The sequence below is a fragment of the Diadema antillarum genome, unplaced genomic scaffold, assembly GCF_040938485.1.
Source record: "Diadema antillarum isolate AM-2024a unplaced genomic scaffold, OU_Dant_1.0 seq00002031_RagTag, whole genome shotgun sequence".
NCBI lineage: Eukaryota > Metazoa > Echinodermata > Echinoidea > Diadematoida > Diadematidae > Diadema > Diadema antillarum.
Genome location: NW_027272684.1, coordinates 198,248 through 217,113, shown reverse-complemented (window position 1 = coordinate 217,113; position 18,866 = coordinate 198,248). Strand labels below are relative to the sequence as shown.

Below are 18,866 nucleotides of genomic sequence, written 5' to 3'. Positions count from 1 at the left end.
TATGCTAAGTTTTGCTTTTTCTTACTCAACCATCACTTGCAGTCTTCTGATTGCTATCGTCCTCATTTTTCTTTGAAGAACTTCGCCAAATCAGCTACATTGTTGAATCAAATCGACCCTTACCTGCACCTAATGAGAACATCGGACCGAAAAGTGCAGCATGTGAGATCTGATTTGTGTGACCAAAAAACCTACACTAAACAGTGTGACGGGCGTTATTTCTGGAGCAAAGAATTTGCAAAACATGCTGCTGGATAGTCCAAGTCATGATCAGTAATACACATGCTGGGGCATTTGGAGATTTCAGTGCACCAAAAAAAAAAAACAAACTTTGAAATGGCAGCGCGAAGAAATCACCCACTATAAATACCTCCCCCTCCCCACCCCATTACATCCCACCCCGCCTACTTTGGGACCTGATGCACCAAAAAAAAAAAAGAAAAAAAGAAAGAGAGGGAGAGAGAGAGAGAGAGAGAGAGAGAGAGGAAAAAAAAACACAGGCCATTTTTACATGCAAGAAATCATAGCAAAATTTCTTGTCCCAAGGCAAAAAACCTAAGAAAAATAAAAGTAAAATGGTTGAGATGATACCAAAATGCGAAATAGTCAGAATGGATCCTGCTTGTACTTTCCCTTTCCAAGCAATCCATCATCACCCTCCAATAGCGTCCTATTCCAAAATTTGTTAAAGGAGTACAACACTTGTGTACAAGCACCAATTCACTTGGCACAAATCTGTTACGAAACTAAACCTCCATCTGCTACTTCTAAACCGACTCACGTGTCCCCTCAACGACGGTCTCCACCCCCTCAACGTACAGAAACTGGCAGAGGAGCTGCGACTGCAGGCACCCTACCGCCCCTTTTGGCAGGCCTTACATGGTGCCATTGCCGCTGGGGGCCTTGCTCCCCCCACCTGCCTTGAGGTCATAAATGAGCACCTGGTGGACGGCGGCAGCATGTTTCATGAGTTCCCAGGGTGACACCTCCACGTGCTTACACATGGCACAGATCCATGCAGGGGGTTCTTTTAGGGGTGGTAGGAAAAACAAGATATTCAGATATGTTGATTACTCACACAGCAAAAACTTCTTTACAAAGACACAAACACATGTGGCAAAATACTTCTTATCCTTGATCCCTATAAAACAAATTCCTTCTGTTTTTGCTACTGATATAGCAACATATATACCTGATATACAGAAACTTTCTCATTTCAAAGGACCTGCCTAAAATAGGTTTCCCCTCGCTTATGTGAAGTCAGCTTGTTCAGTACAGTGCACTCCTGTTACAACCACCATGGCTAATATGAAATTTCAATCACAACGAAGCAAACATTCAGGCAGCAACATTATCCACTCAAAGTAATTTTATTATTTACTTGCTTGGTCATAACTAAATTTAGACATAACAAAAGAAAACTGCCGACTTGCAGCACCCTGGGTGGTATCATTCTATACCATGTTCTCTGGTCACTACATCTACCACTCCCAATTCATTAAAAGGGGGCAGGTACTCACCATCTCCACTCCTCTCATCATCCATGGAAGCATCATGAAATCTCCTCCTCTTGGCTGCAGAAGGCTGTGCAGGCAGTAGTGCTGGATCATAGAACTCACTGTGAAGGTCATAGTTCAGAGCAAGAAGGTTTTATGTCCTCATCCAATCAAACATGATTTGTAAGCATATTGTCACTGACTGACCTCTGCTCAGTATCTCCTTTGACAGGTTGGGCATTACCAGTGGAAGTGACAGACAGTAAATGACAATCATAGAATGAAATCCAATCTTTTCGATTGGATACAATCTGCTGTTCTTCACTGAAACAAATATGTCCTGAAAGTCACTGAGGAAAAACATTCAGCATAGTTACCTACATGATAGAAAATTCAATTTATACCAAATAGTCTGATTTTATGCATCATCATGCATAAATTAGCATAATTTAGCATAAACGATGATTTTTTTTTGAAAAAATAACTCCATGGTATTTTAGATTACATCATAGGCAATGTGTGTGCCAATTTTCGTCGCGATCGCGCGGTCGACGGCCCCGGCTCTATCAACTACCTAAATAGCCCGGCCTAGTTAGGGTTAAGAATATTCACGAATACCCTGGAATAATTCAATCATGACCATCCTGCCTTGCAAGTGTATCTCATGTTACAGAAATTTATTTTTGACTGAAACTGAAAGTTAACCTCACTGAATACGATGCTGCTGTACATTGCCATCCTTCATATATAAATAGTTTCACAAGAACCCTTCCCAATTGTCTGTGTGGTAGATAGTGCATTACAAATATATAACCACAAAATGCCATTGACAGTGGACCAGTTAAACAAAGCAAATGATTAGATCATGGCACCACACATTCTAAATGCTGCAAACACAGATTTGGAAATTTAGGACAATATTGCTCAAGATTTTCCTATGCTTGCTTATCATTCAGTTGATAGGAAAAGCACTACACATCCTAACACATCTTAAAAACACTACACTTCACACATCCTAACACATCTTAAAAACGTTAACTATAGAACTGCTTGTCTTCTCCATAAATGGGGAACATATTGTAGTGTTATTGTTTTTTTTTTTTACTGCTTCATGATGAAAGCTAATGTTTCCAAGGATTACACTCGTTTTGAAGGATTATTCATTCATCACAACTTTCCTGTAACGGTATATGAATGCAATTAATCAAAATCACATCACCTAGAAGCATAAGAAATGACAACTCACTAATTTGCAAACTCTCCAAACGCTCGTTTGAATCCTACAGGTCTGCTCTCGTCGGGTTCACTGGCAACACGGAGATCTGGAAAAGCAGACAGAAGCGTGCAGTTTCCATGAATAATTACTACTTGATCCACAGCAGTATCATGACTATGGTGAATCGTAGGCCTCCTTCTATCCACAAACTTTCATTCATTCATTTCTTTGTTTATTTATCAATTCATGCATTCCTTTAGTCAAACATTATGTTTTCCCTACCTAAAGTGGCCTCACCAGCAGTCAAAGTAGTGTTCTTCAGAGTCCTACTCTTTCTCTTGAAAACAGCGAGAACATAATTAAATGACTGAGCTTCAACCAACCTTGAATTGTAGAGGGCAAGCTTTCGTCCTCTCCTGAGGACTTTCTCAAGCCTTATGCAGTGGAGTGTTGTCTTGCTGCCGTTGCCTGTCTTTGGTAATCACTGGACCATAGATTGGCGAAAGGGTATAGCTCCACTGCATAAGGCTTGAGAAAGTCCTCAGGAGAGGACAAAAGCTTGCCCTCTACAATTCAAGGTTGGTTGAAGCTCAGTCATTTAATTATTCATCATCCCCAGCCGATGAAAGTTTTTAGCGAGAACATGCTTGTTGAAATGTCGGGAGTGGGTAGGCCCTTTTCAGGCCACGACATCCTGTGGCGGATCCAGGTGGGGGTGCATCAGGCGTGCCCCCCCCCTTTTATTTTTTTTTAAACAAAATAAATAGAAATAAAAAATGGAGAGGGTGGGGGAAGCCTTCTACCACCCAAATGACAATATTTCCTCACAATATTCTCACAACAGACTCTCTCTGAAGGCAAAAGCTTAATGGAAATCCCAAGCAAGGTAGACCAGGACCCTGTGGACCGTTTACAACAACAGGGGCCCTGTGTTCTGAATGTTTTCAAGCTAATATCCAATTGCAAATTACTGTGGAGAACATTTGCCACTGCACTGGCTTACCTAAGTGCTGAGGGTTGTGCACTCCTAGCCTCCTGCCATGTTCCGCCTCCACAGCAGCTCTGGCCTCCAGCTCCGATGTGAACTGGACGAAGCCGTAGCCCTTGTGGAGGGAGATTCCTGTAATGGTGCCATACTCCCGGAATATCTCGAAGATTTGCTGCCGATCTGCGTGAAGCGGGAACCATGTTTCAATACATGTATTCAATACATTTCCAGGCTTGAGAAGTTGGTGAGAACTGCAAGCACATATTAATTACTCTAAAATAGTTCAACACACAAGAAAACAAAACAATGAAATATAAGGTTTTTCATCTGCCAGTGGACATAACAATTGTACGGATCATTAACCCTTCACAGGGGCAGATCCAGGATTTCTGTAAAGGGGAGGCACCTTTAAAAAATCACAAGGGGGTGTAAGAGCCCTCCCCCCATGTTTTTTTTTTTTTAATATCTCTTGTTTTAACAAAACATAAAGAGAGGGGCGCTACTGCTTCACATAATGTTCCATCCATACTGTAATGACGTAATTCTGAAATGTTGCAAAATATTTTCTGCACAAAGGGTGAATAAATTGTAAGGGATGCATGCTTACTTACCACAACATAAAATAAAAGAAAAAAAATATGAGGAGCCCTTCCTTCGGAATATAATATCTGAAATAAAATAATAAAAAATGTAAAAATAAAACAGTAATAAACAAAAAATGATGCAATATGAAAATGAACTCCATGATCAAAACTTTAATTCAGAATGAATGTAATAAAAGCTACAGATCAATCACCAATGTTAGGATAATTAATCCCAATAGTGTGCTTGGGTGCATAGAGCTTTTTTCTCCGATTTACTGTCTCAAATAAAGTCAACACCATCAATGAATGTACATGCAACTATTCGTACAGGTGCTCAAAACCCAAATTCAATTAAAACTGAAGCTGAAATGACAGCTGCCTGTTAAAATTATAAAGGGCCCTTGCCCGAGGAGAGCATACAGAATGTACAGGCAGGTGAGCAAAATTTTGCATTTGCAATGCCCTGCTGATAAAATGCAATGGCAACTTTGATTTCAACCACAAACATAGTGACTGTTTCAGATGTGTTGTCACTTTTGAATTATACCTATTCTTTTGGATATATATGTTATTGAACAAGATATTCTCTCCCTTCCTGAAATAGATTGCATCCGCTGACTGGCCTGCCTAATGTTAGAAATCCTGGGATCCATGAAGGACTAGATTTCAACATGATCATTGACCACTGCAGAGTCTGCACTGTATTCATGCTTGCAAATTATTCTGACCCGAGTGCACTGAGCAACATACTGTTCTTGTGATAATGGGAATCTACATGTTCTTTGTTGCAGGTTGCGCCTATTGCTGCATAAAACATTACTTTGACAGTTTTGTTCGCTGTTTCAAACTACACTGCAACATGATGAGAAGTATATTAGTAAATGTGTCAACATGCTGTTTTGTTGTGAAGTCTGCCTAGTGTTTTCCAGTGAGATTATTCACACTGTGTAGCTACTGACCTCCTCGATGACACACTGGCAGAAATGCAGTCTCGGTCTAGTCACATGTGGTGGCTGTATCCTAAAAAAGATTATTCTGTATTTTTGCAGATACAGTCAAACCTGCCTTAGCGGCCACCTCTCTATAGCGGCCACCTGTCTATAGCAGTCACTGAAAAATCCCCGTGTAAAAGTCGTGTAAAAGACCCTGTGTATAGCGGCCACCTGTTGACGCGGCCAGCGGCCACAAATTTTGTTTCCCACGGTAGATTTCAACCTGTCTATAGCGGCCACAGACCTGATGGAGCCTGAGCCGAGCTGATAATTCAGCATGTTTTTCTGCTTAGCCGTGCTAGTCATTCATGGGCAACGTTCAGTGATTGCCACCGTTGCATTCATCACTCATTCAGTCATAATAATGCACTAGTGTTAAGCTTTCTTCACGACTGTACATAATAATGCTATACTGTGCAACAATTTCATAAGCACCGGCATTGTTCAATGGATGAAACACACGTGTGCATACGTATACACATACATGTAGGCCTACATGTGAGTAGGCTTACTTACAATAGAAGTATACATCAATGAAACATGTGCATGTAGGCAATGCAAAAAAGGTTGGATAACCTGTCTATAGTGGCCACCTGCCTATAACGGCCACTCTTTTCGTTTCCCTTGGGTGGCCGCTATAGACAGGTTTGACTGGTATAATTTATGTTCTGTGGAATCCCTCTCCTAAAACAGATGCAGACTGAAGGCTCTCGTACCCAATACTGAAGGGGGATGCTTTGCCCATGAAAACCAATCTATGTACAATCCAATCTCTCCTATCCAGACATGTCAGCGCTAATCCAGATAAAAGATTTGGCCAGGTATGAGAAACTTGATGTATAATATACACAGCTGCCGAAAAACGATCGCCTGTACTATGCCCTGATTCAATGAAATGTTTGTTGTAAATGTTTTTGCAGTGATCTGGGGGTAGTGAATGTCTGAATGCATGTTATTTAGATGAAAATTAGAGATGAATATAAATCAATTATGTTGAGAATAATTCATGTGAGTTTGCACAGGCATGTTGTATAAGTTTGAAATCCGACCTTTTTTCCAGTAATTATAACATTGAAGAAAAAAAAAAATCATGCCTGAGATTGCATTTAAGGATAATAGAGAGATCCAGATGGAGGAAGGCTAGATAGGAAAGGTCAGACTGTAATTAGCTTGAATGGCAGCAGTTGCCGATGTCCCGATGATCAGTTATCAGCATGCTATTTATGTGTCAATGAGCTGGTAGCTGTGTCTATTTCTACAAAAATACCATCCAATTCTCTGATATTTCGAAAAGCTGGTGAGTTCACTGTATTTATCATATACATGTATGTTGCTTTAAAAAGTTTGAATTTATCGTTCTAGGATGTTCATTTATGACATAGGGACAGTACAGTGGTTAAATCTCCCCTTGGAGTGTATAGATGACATGGGAGGTTTCTCTAGCTGTTGTTGTGATTTTGTTTTTTTGAAAACCGTCACATGAAAATAAAAAAATCTTATCAAACTCCTCTGCACAGACCGATTTTCTGTCTCACAATACTACCACTTGGGCGAGTATGGTCCATGGATACAACCACAAATCAGTCCGGGAAACCTGTATGGGGGGGGGGGGGGGGGGGGGGGGGGGGGCTCCGGTTCATTAGGATCTCTCCTCCTCATGAGGCCCTTGACTCGAGATGCTCATGAGGTCCCCTCTTCACTTCCCATCCATCTCACATCTGACATATATAAATTGTCACAAGCTCGCACAGTGATTTTTTGTTTTGTTTAATGTTGATACACATTTCCACTCTCCATGATGAAAGGAAGAAGAAAAATTTTATCTGCACTTTTTCACAAAAATAGAGTTTCAATCAACCATGTGCAGCAACCCACTGAAGCAGGTTCGCTCAATGCAGGGCTGCCACAGACCCATAGGCCAGATTCGACTCAAAAGTTTTGGTGCTTTTTTCTGTGGCTCTCACCTCTCTGTGCATAAAAATGTTATGCTCAATGAAACTGAAGACTGACATAATTTCACAAATTTTCGTAAAAAGAAAAAAAATCAGAACTAACCTGATCTTGTGCATACATTCAAAATTACTAAAATAAATATTCCATACTGACACAAGTAGGTGGATAGTCAAATTTGTCAGCAAACTTATCATAAAAGCAATGCAAGCTGTGGGATTTTCAGAGTGAGCTTGCCCACACATGCACGGGAGGAGACTTCTGTACATAGCAATTTATTGCATGGCTTACGCACTGTCTGCTACTGGAAGCTTGCATAAAAGGCGCCCAATTGTAGGAATTCACAAAGAAAGCGATTAGCTTGCTGACATATTCAAGTACCAACCTACCCCATCACTTACAGTTATTTGGAATATATCCACATGATCAGGGTAGTTCTGATTTTATTTTCATCTTTACAAATATTTGTAAAATGTCAGACTTCAGTTTTATGGGGCTGATTCGTGCGTGGAGAGGTGAGAGCCGAAGAAAAAAGCACAGAAAACTTTGAGTCGGTCCAGGCCAATAGGTGTAGCAGTAGACAGAAAGATCCGTCTGTCTGGAGGAATCTTTTATTTTGTTGACGTTATCGCTCTCCTCCGTGTATAAGGAGGGGATACGTGAAGCCAGACGCAGTCTCCGCAGAACATTTCCCCGACGACCAGATACAGAAGAGTTTCGGTCAAGTGTAGCAGCAGCCCTGCCTTGAGCGAGCCTAGCCTGATGGCGCCCGTGCATCAGAGGGTCGCTGCACACAGGTTGATTAAAACTAACTTTTTGTCAAAAGGCAGAAACAGATTTTTTTCTTCTTTTAATCACTGGAGAATGGACATGTGTGTGTGTATATATATCAAAAATTAACTGTGCAGACTTGCGACAATGTGTCAGATGTGAGATGGATGAGAAGTGAACAGGGAGTCTCATCAGCATCTCAGGCCAAAGGGCCTCATGAGCATGACTGAGCATGACAAGGAGGGTTCCTTTTATGAGCAGAAGCCCACCTTATGAGCGGGCTTCCCTGACTGAAATGTGTGGCTGGCTGGTGATGACACACTCACACAGGCTTGTGACTGCAGTGTTGGGGATGGAGTACAAATACAATTGAATGGAGTAAATGGTTAATCGAGTCGGAGTACGACAGATCTAACGTTACTTGTGCTTGTTCTACCATACATCCCCACTTCATTAGTAAAAACTTCCCTCCAGCTCCAGCCACAGCCTAGCCCTACACAAAGAAAATGGACTAATGACAAATGTTTCATTTCGTTTGCGTATAACTTGTAATTGATGAACCAAGGTATGATCCCATGTCAAACATATCGGCATATCACTCTGAAAGGTCAGAATTATAAAATATCATCACAACACTATTTCCAATCATGATTTTGTGTGTGTAAACCCTATGGCAAATGTAAGCGTAACGTCAGTTACCGTCATTCCTTCACTGAAATTGGCATGGTGCCCTAGACTCAGCTCATCTGTCATGGACAGTGGTCACCCCCAAGGCCAAGCGCAAGCCTCAGTCTCAGAGTCAGGCTCAACAAGGCATGGCCATGGGTATTAATTGGATGGAACATACCAGTTTACATACTGTGTAATACACTGTACAATAGGAGCATGGCAGATTTTCGTAAAATAACCCGATACGTGATTCTGTACCGACGATTCATAATCACAAAGTACAAAATCGCCATCACTGCAAGTCAGCCAAGTGTAGGCCCCTAATGTATATATTGTGCACCGCAGCTTTGACTCCCTGCTGCACTGTAACACACACAATCACACACATGTGGGTCAACGAACATCAGATGAGATGAGATGTGGTAGGTAGACTAGAAGAATGATAGGAGAAAAACATTAGACACTGGATAGCCGTCTCATAGAAAGGAAGAACATCCTTCGCAAATACAAACTGGACTAAGGAAACACTTACCTGTTTTTCAATGGCACCACGAGCACCTCTTTGGTGGGAACAGCACTTCTCCGCAACGTGTGTCGCATGCACCACCCAACAGCCGCTCCGCTACGCACCAGTCACGTCGTCTATACTACGCATATCGGCACGGCCGCATCCGCATGGGCACGGCCTCTAGCCTCGGAAATCTCTCGCTTGCGTACAACGTCGAACGACTCCCGACGATTACGACTCGACTCGACCCACACGGACGGCCATGTACTACGAGTAGTACCTCCTTGATAATACAATGCATATATACAACGTATCATTTAGATAGATTGTTACTACTTGTTGTATCGTATGCCACACAATATATGTTTTGTTCTTGTGAAAGTGAACAAATTCACTGATTAACATAGCTTGAGCACTTTGTTTTGCTGGCCATAGCCCAGCTCTGAACCTCAGTACTGACATCAGTCATAACCAGAAGAGTCACTCCTCATACCTGTTGCTGGTTTTTGTCAGTTTTTTACCCTTTGATTACCTTGCTGACTCGGTACCCAACCCCTACACATCTCATGATTTCGGCAATAACATGTCAACACACACTCGTGAATGTGGCTTTACTGTCGTCCTTTACATAGACGAGAGATTCTGTCAGTCTTTACAGGCACATGATTTGTCCAAGATAGTATGTTTTGATCACAACCCAGTGAAGAACAGGTTTAAGATAAAAGGTCTTCACATCACTACTCCCTCTTTTGCAATTGTGAGCACTCACATTTTCCACCTTCAAAAGTCCAACTCTCTTTTCATTTTATGCAAGATGTCATTGATGTCTCAGATGCTAGTCATTTTGTCCTCCTCAGGGGACATACATCCCAACCCAGGCCCAAAGTGTAAATGGCCATGTGGTATTTGTGGCAAAGCAGTCAGGTGGAATCAAGAAGGCATTCAGTGTGACCATTGTGAGCAGTGGCTCCATAGAGACTGCATACCTATGTCCCCTGGCATGTACCAAATTCTTTCAGAACACTCCCAGCTTTCATGGTGCTGTTGTACATGTGGCATGCCCTCTTTTAGCTCTAGTCTGTTTTGGACCTCTGGAACTAATAGTTTTATTCATGATAATAGTTTTGCAATATTGTCCAGCCCAGAGCTATCAAACAACAACTCTGATTCTGATTATAGCCATTTATCAGATTCACCATCTTCCAGAAAGAATAGCTCTGTAGGAGAACCTGTATCTTCATCCACACCTAGTAAACCCAGTAAGAAACAAAAAAGGTCCTTCTCAGGGCCAAGCCACCATTCTAGGCAATCAGCTGATCAGAATAAATTGCGATTATTAATACTCAATTGTCAAAGTATTTTTGGTAAAAGAGCCGCCTTTGCTGAACTTGTTCACTCTTCAGACCCCCATATCATTGTTGGCACTGAGTCTTGGTTAAACCCAAGCATAAAGAATAGTGAGTGTTTTCCGGAGAATTATACAGTGTATAGGAAAGACAGAGAGAGGGGAAAAGCAGGAGGAGTATTTATAGCAGTAAGGAATGATCTCATCTCCACTCATTTAATCTCCTTGGATGTAGATTGTGAACTGATATGGATTTCACTACAGATGGTGAACTCCAAACAAATCCACATTGGGTGTTTTTATCGCCCACCAAGTAAGGGTTCAGACCCTATCAAGAAACTCAGGGAATCCTTGTCTAGGATAGATTTCAGTAAAAACCCTATAGTATGGGTAGGAGGTGACTTTAATGTCCCAGACATTGATTGGTCCAATCTGTGTAGAAAGCCTGAACACCACTGCGTGTACCCCCAGGAACTGACCACAGAGCTTCTCGATTTAATACACGATTTCTCATTCACTCAATTGGCTTACGAACCCAATCACAACCAGAAGACGAGATCAGGCAATGTTAGAAATATCCTGGACCTACTTCTCGTAACAAACCCTGGCTGTTTTGCACCAATTGTAACAAAAGCAGGAATATCTGATCATTTCAATATGATAGCAGAAATTTCTTTACGCCCAGTTCTCCATAAAGCAAAACGTAGAAAGATTTATTTATGGGATAAAGCAGATACATTTAATCTCAGAAAGGATATGGAAAATTTCTTTCAAGTTTTCCAGGCCAACTATGCACATAAGACAGTGGAGGAGAACTGGAACGCATTTAAGGAAGCTATTTATAGCAGTGTTGATTCAAATGTGCCTTCAAGGTATAAGAGTACTCGATTTAATCTTCCTTGGATAAACGGAACCCTCAAGCGATTGATTAGAAAGAAAAATAGGGCGTTTTATAGTGCCAAAACAGATGGATCCCATCGGAACTGGTGCCGTTATAGGCAGCTTCGTAAGCAAGTCCAAAAAGAACTTCGAAAAGCTGAACAACATTTTTTAGGAACAACAGTTTTTGACTCACTCACTTCTAACCCCAAGAAATTTTGGTTTTTTATTAAGCAAAAGAGGTGTGACACAAATGGTATATCGGCTTTATACTCCAAGGGAAAACTAGCCGATACAGCTCGTGAAAAAGCTGAAGTCTTAAGTGATCAATATCAATCAGTTTTCACTAAAGAAGATTTGATTAATATTCCTCATATGGGACAGAGACAAATCCCAACAATATCAGATTTGATTATTTCTACAGAAGGTATTATGAAACTTCTTAAGAACTTAGATGTGAATAAAGCTTCTGGCCCAGACGGCATTTCTCCCAAATTTCTCAAGTTATGTGCTGCACAAGTAGCACCTATATTGCAAGTCATATTTACGCAAAGTCTTCGGACTGGCACGCTACCCCGAGATTGGAGACAAGCTAATATAAATGCTCTGTATAAGAATGGTAGTAGATCCGACCCAGCCAACTACAGGCCGGTATCCCTCACATCCACCTGCTGCAAAGTCTTAGAACATATCATTTATCGCCACATTATGAGCCATCTGGAGGATAACAATATCCTCAGTAACACACAACATGGATTCAGACCCAGACGGTCGTGTGAGTCCCAACTGATTACAACAATTCATCATATTTTCTCCTCTGTCGAAACCATTAAGCAAGTTGACGCTGTTGTGTTAGACTTTGCAAAAGCGTTTGATACTGTACCACATCAGAGGCTCCTTCATCGCCTCAAGTATCTTGGAATCCAGGGCTCATTACTTTCATGGATTTCACAATTTCTCACAGAAAGGGAACAAACAGTCGTAGTCCAAGGGTCATCCTCAAGACCCGTTCATGTTTCTTCAGGAGTGCCCCAAGGCACTGTTCTGGGCCCATTGCTTTTCTTATCATATATTAACAATCTCCCTGATCAAGTTTCATCCAACGTCTGCCTATTCGCAGACGATTGTGTAGTTTACCGTCCCATTAAGACACATAAAGATTGTGTCATACTTCAACAAGATCTACGTACCTTAGAGGCTTGGGGAAAAAAATGGCAAATGAAATACAAGCTTGACAAATGCAACGTTATGCGCTTCACAAGGAAGTCTCGTCCCATTCATCACACGTACACCTTAGCCGGTCACCAGATAGAAACAGTGTCCAGTCACAAATACCTAGGAGTTGTCTTATCAGACAATTTAAAATGGAATAGACATATTGATATAACTACAGCCAGAGCAAGCAGCATGATTGGCTTTCTCCGTCGTAATCTACATAATGCACCGAGAAATGTTAAATTACAAGCATACAAGAGCCTAGTGCGTCCCCACTTGGAGTATTGCTGTACAGTATGGGACCCCTTCACTCAACGTAACATCTCCAAGATTCAAGCAGTACAAAATAGAGCAGCCAGATTCATCTGTAATGATTACAAGTGGCAATCTTCCGTCTCCGGAATGATAAAGGATCTCAAACTTCATCCACTCCCAGAACGACGCAAGCTTTTAAGGCTATCAACATTTCATAAAATAAAGCACAGCAATATTGATCTAAATCTCGAGGATTATATCAGTCCTGCTCAAGCACCGAGAGGTATGACAACCCGAAGTTATCATCCGGACAATTACTCTACTTTACACGGTTCCTCAACTGCTCTCGCCAACTCCTTCTTCCATAGAACAGCGAAGGATTGGAATAATCTGCCGAGTAACATAAAGCAGATTCATAAATTTGACACATTCAAAGAAGCGCTCCAGCGTCACCTCCGTTGTGATTAGCTGCACATCACACACCACAGTGCTGAGTGATACTCTATCCAGAGTTTTTCAGCGTATTCATCCAGATCCAGATCCAGATCCAGTAAGAAGATGGTAATGTGACGGTAACGTCCAAGTATCTGTTACAAATTGCAATTAATGTATATGTGTGCTTTGTCTTTGTATAATGTATCGATGTAATCGGGTATGCATGCAAACAAATTAAATTTCCAGAAACACAAATAAATTGAATTTAGAATTGAATTGAATATAATATTGATAAAACACATAAATAGATAAATACATGTCTATGGATATGTGTTGTGTGTGTGTGGGTGTAGGCCCTACATATATATATATATATATATATATATATATATATATACTGTAAAACATGATATATTCGCGGCAAGAAATTTTCGCGAATTGGAGCCGACAGCCTTTTTCGTGGCATAAAATTTTCGCGAATTGCTACTGGCATTCAATGCATGTAGTGTAGACAAAAGCTTTCGCGTGCATTTTAATTTCGCGAATTTTGGCGCTCGCGAAATTTGCGAAATTAAAATGCACGCAAAAATTCCTCGTTTTTCAGTATATATATTTATATACAGTGTATATGTATACACACACACATTATAACAAGATTATATGCAGGTAACTCCCATTATTATTTTGAAGTCCTCAGGACTGGCAGTTTTCGTTCATTATTTCAAAATTTCATTATAGCTGATAAATAATGTGTACATAAATGTATTATAAATTAGAAGATAATTTAATCACTTGAATTCTTACTTTGTTGTACAAGAATCTTATTCTTAGTAACCATATTTATCGTAATGGGAGTGCACTGAATATTTCTTTGCAGAATTACATTTTTTAGAGAAAATTATGAAGCAAAAATTCACAATTTCACATCCTTTATTTCTATGTTTTTGACCAGGGCATCTGATCATGAGAGTTGTTGTCAGCCCTGACAAATCATCAGTCTCTGACAATCACCATAGTAACATGCACTCAGTGACCGGAGTTTCTCAGCGAATCAAAACCAGGGATTTTACTGAAATTGTCATGATTGCCAACTTGTCACTGATGACAATTTTCATGAAGTGGTACATGTACCCAGATTGTCGTTGGTGAGCTTAGAAAATCTTACTCTTTCTCTTCAGACTAATTTTCAACTAATCAAGAATTTCCTCATGATACAAACGAAGAGTTTGTTCGCAAAAACCAATATCCATTTTTGAAGATTTTGAAGTACGGTCTCTGTCATAAAGTACAAAATAATACCTGTTAAATGATATCTTGGTCACTACATATAAAGGCACATTTTTGAAGTTATGGTAAAAAGAAGCAAAAAAATTCTTTTTATTCTCCTTATTTTTCTTGACCTTTAATCGCAAATATCCCCATTTGACAAATATGGACTTATCGGTTTTTGCGAACAAACTCTTCAAATGGTATTGTTACTTTGTATGAAAGTAAAAATATCAAAGCCAGTAGATCAGTGAAAATTTAGAGTAAAAGGCAGACACATAAAAGAAGTTATGAATTATGAAAGTTTACACAGTAAAGCAAATTGGCAAATCTGTGTGATCTAGGCATCAAGCAGCTCACCTCCTCTTTGGCTCACAAAATTTCACTAATTTTCATTTTCCTCAAATACATTGTCTGTGGGCAAAGAGAAAACTTGTCCACTGAGAACACACAGAAATATTATTAACTGTACTCTATCTCTACAAAGAAAGGGTCCAAAGAAAAATGTGTTGGGGAGAAATGTAAGAATTTATGAATTTTTGTGTACATGTACAAACCAGAGCTACCAAGTCTCACGCATTCAGCATGAGACTTAAGCATTTAGGGTCCGTCTCACGATGTCACGCATGGCACCTATTTTCTCACTCATCGGGCGACTTGGGCCTATAAGGAGCATAGCTTAAAAGATTAAAGTGATAGTTGAAATTGAAGGTAAATTTCCCTTTTGTCTTCCGAAACAAGTAAAAAATAGCCACTTAAGTATGCACCTGATCGCACCATTAAGAGCTAAAAATTGAAAAAGCTCCCTACTGTGCGAAGCCACAGGGGGAAAACCCCTCCCACACCCTCGCTCGCGCGCACATTCGCGCGCCGAGATGCCAGGTCATGAAAATCTCACTCATAAAAATCTTTTGAACTTGGCATCCCTGACAAACCAACTGCTGAGCTTCTTCACACCTTGATTACAGTTCCAAATTTGTCATTAACTTTTACATTTTCGAATTCTTTTATGTGTCTAAATTTCTCCCCAATTTTTAATGACCTACTTATCTGATTTTTGTTTCTATACCTGGCAATGCAATACATGTATCTGGATGGAATTTTATTTTTACCATACATGTACTACATTGTATATACTGTACTGTATAATGCAAAAAAGTTTGTGACATTAAATATTAGTCAATTTTGGCTCTCGCAAGTAAAATGCAAGCAAACATTTGTAGTTTTACAGTACATAATCACATTTTTAAAGATGATAGCCTTGATGGACATCTAATTTTGAAATTTTGATTTACTACCCAATACATGCATATGTAATGTGTGAACACCCCCTTTATATTTAGTAAAGCCCCCCCCCCCCCCCCTTTACGGAATTCCTGGATCCGCCCCTAGTACATGTGTGTGCGTGTGTGTGTGTGTGTTATTTGTGTATACACCTGCATTTCATAAGCATGTACATGTAGATACAATGTATATATAAACATGTTGCTAGTACACATATCGTCGTGCGCATGGCAGAATGTTGTTAACCCTATGCGCACTCCCACACCCTAACGACAATCTGCCATGCGCACTCCCACACTGTAACGACAATCTGCCAGGCGCAGGGAAGCGCGCTAACGACAATCTGCCATGCGCACGACGATATAATGCACATTACATATATATATATATATATATATATATATATATATATATATACATATATATATATAATTATATATACATACATATATATGTATAAATATATACATATATATTCATTTATTATCACAGAAACAATCACACACACACACACACACACACACACATCAAGTATATAACATTATTTAAATGTCTACAAAAATACTGGTCAGTAGTTGGTCATAATGCAATCATGTGACTAATGCAGGAGGAACAAAATTGTTATACAATTGTATTGCCTGCAGTGATGTCAGGTACAATGCTATTTACATAGTTAAGAATTTCACTGGCTGCTAGTGGGGCTGGAAATGTTTACCTGGTATTTACAATGTACAATGTACTTGTCCTTACATCCCCACACGGCTCTATATTTCCTAGTGATTATATTTTCCAGAAGGGTGCAGCGCTGATGGAAAATATCATCTTGAGGGGAAATATAAACTCCTGTGAGAAGTCAAGTGTTACATTACGACAGACAAGGCAATACAACTGTACAGTATTTGCTATATCACTGGGTACAGTGTCTACATGCATGTAGTGTACATGTATTTACATATCATTTCATTCTCGACCTGTCGTCAGCCAGCAAAATTTTGGAATTACTGTACATTTATGTTAGCCAACATGACATCACCGCATGTAGAATGTGCTTGCAATATGAATGATCTACTGTAATGACTTAGATCCTCACTGCATTAGTCACATGATTACATTATGACTAATCATTGACCAGTTTTCATGTACACCACTTCACATCAAACAGATGTTGCCTTTTTAAAGGTGTAATATAGCACCCGAAAGGCCAAAAGGAGTGTTTTCCCCAAAAGACGATTTCCTGAAGATCATAACATCGAGGGAAAATATTGTCTCAAGGGGAAAATATAACTCCCAGGGGACAGTCAAGTGTTATACAGCGTACTACAAACTTGTACCATGATAAACAGGCAATACGTTATACATATCATATCATAATTGTGGTCTACATAAATACACATTTCATTCTAGTTCTGTCAGCAGCCAGTCAAATTCTGGAATTATATCACCTGACGTACATATATCACTGCAGGCAATACATGTACATGTATAACAACTTCAATCCCTGCTTCATCAGTCACATGATTACATTATGACCAATCACCAATCACTATCTAAGTACACCCTGCACCAATATTCATGTTATAATAGGGAGCTTTAGATTTTAGATGCGCGGACGTTCAAAGGGGAAAAAACATGGTCTGAGCGTGCGCAGAAGCGCACGTCAAGTTGACGCGTGCTTCTGCACACGCTCAGACAATGTGTTTTTTTTTCCTTTTGAACATCCGCGCATCTAAAATCTAAAGCTCCCTAACATTTCAGTTAACAGCCGCAGTTTTTTTTTCTCACTTTCCAGCTACCAGCATATTTCAAGTCGCTTCATATTAACCCACATTCATGCAAGCAAAGGGGAAAAACAAAATCTCCTCTCACAACCAAGAATACGCTCTTACAGCTCTATAATGTACATGTTTCCCTACTGGCTGACAGTAAAACATCATTGCTTGGGTATTGACAAATGTGAATGTTTTATTCAGGATTCACAAAAATCATTGACATTTACTTTCAATGACATAAGGGTACAGGAATCATGAAATAAATCCCTAATAGTCTGAACATCATACAGGGAAATGACAAGGACTTTCATATTAAATACACTTGGTCCTAGCCGTGTGAATCAAACATACATTCTACATGCACGTTTATCAATTCTCGGCTCAGCTTTCCACATCTTCCTCGTTAAAGTACATTATTTACATCACCTCAAAACAAAACTAACAAAAGAATGAACAAAAAACAGAACAAAACAAAACATTGGTCATTGAAATGAGAATCATCTGAGCTGTGCAAGTCTCATTAGTTCAATGTCTGGACTTATCGGTGCCAGATGGCATACAACACAGCATTTATATGAAATGGGCAGTCCAAACTCCTACAATGCTCTGCAATGTGGATTCACATTGTGCTGCTAATATCATCACAGCTCATTTTGTAAAGGTATAACAATAAATATTTTAGGCACATTTGGGTCCTCACATATGCTACAGGCAGATCCAATGACGGATTTATGTACACCAGTAAACAAATCAAAACCAAACAGAATGGAACTGACAATAAGAATGACAAGGAACAAGGAAAGAGCAATCTGTCCTTACTGAATGAATTTAGTCTCATCATTTTTTTTTTCACATTTTAACAAGCAGAAAAGTATTGTTGCATTAAATTAGAAAATATACATCATCTCTACACAAAACTGAAGGTGTACATGGGAATTAGAACGCACAAAAATCCTTGTAATCACAACTTGTTACAGTGTATCATAAACCAGTGATCTCCCTTCTCCCCTGTCCTAAACAACCAAAAGACTCTAATACACTTAGGACAGTTAGGAGAACGCTTGAGATACTTAATGTACAATGTCACTACATCCTCAAATATTTAACACCAAGAACAACTCATTCATACTAACACATAGATACCATGTGAATTATTGTCCTGTAAGCCATGTACATCCACTGCAGAGTATCAATGATAGTCTGATAACTAATGGAAGCTACTGCAGTCAACAGCTGGATGTGAC

The 18,866-nt window shown here is 39.8% G+C and overlaps 1 protein-coding gene across 1 annotated transcript; it reads right to left on the bottom strand.

Annotated features, from left to right (window-relative positions):
• Positions 1 to 468: 468 nt before the first annotated feature.
• On the bottom strand, positions 469 to 9,266 carry LOC139713685 (heterogeneous nuclear ribonucleoprotein C-like 1). The gene is made up of 5 exons (XM_071625388.1): positions 9,199 to 9,266; positions 3,716 to 3,951; positions 2,743 to 2,818; positions 1,521 to 1,618; positions 469 to 1,027 (listed from the first exon to the last, which is right to left on the bottom strand). Exons 1-5 carry the CDS (start codon positions 9,264 to 9,266, stop codon positions 876 to 878), a joined length of 630 nt encoding a protein of 209 aa, XP_071481489.1. The 3' UTR covers positions 469 to 875.
• Positions 9,267 to 18,866: the final 9,600 nt, after the last annotated feature.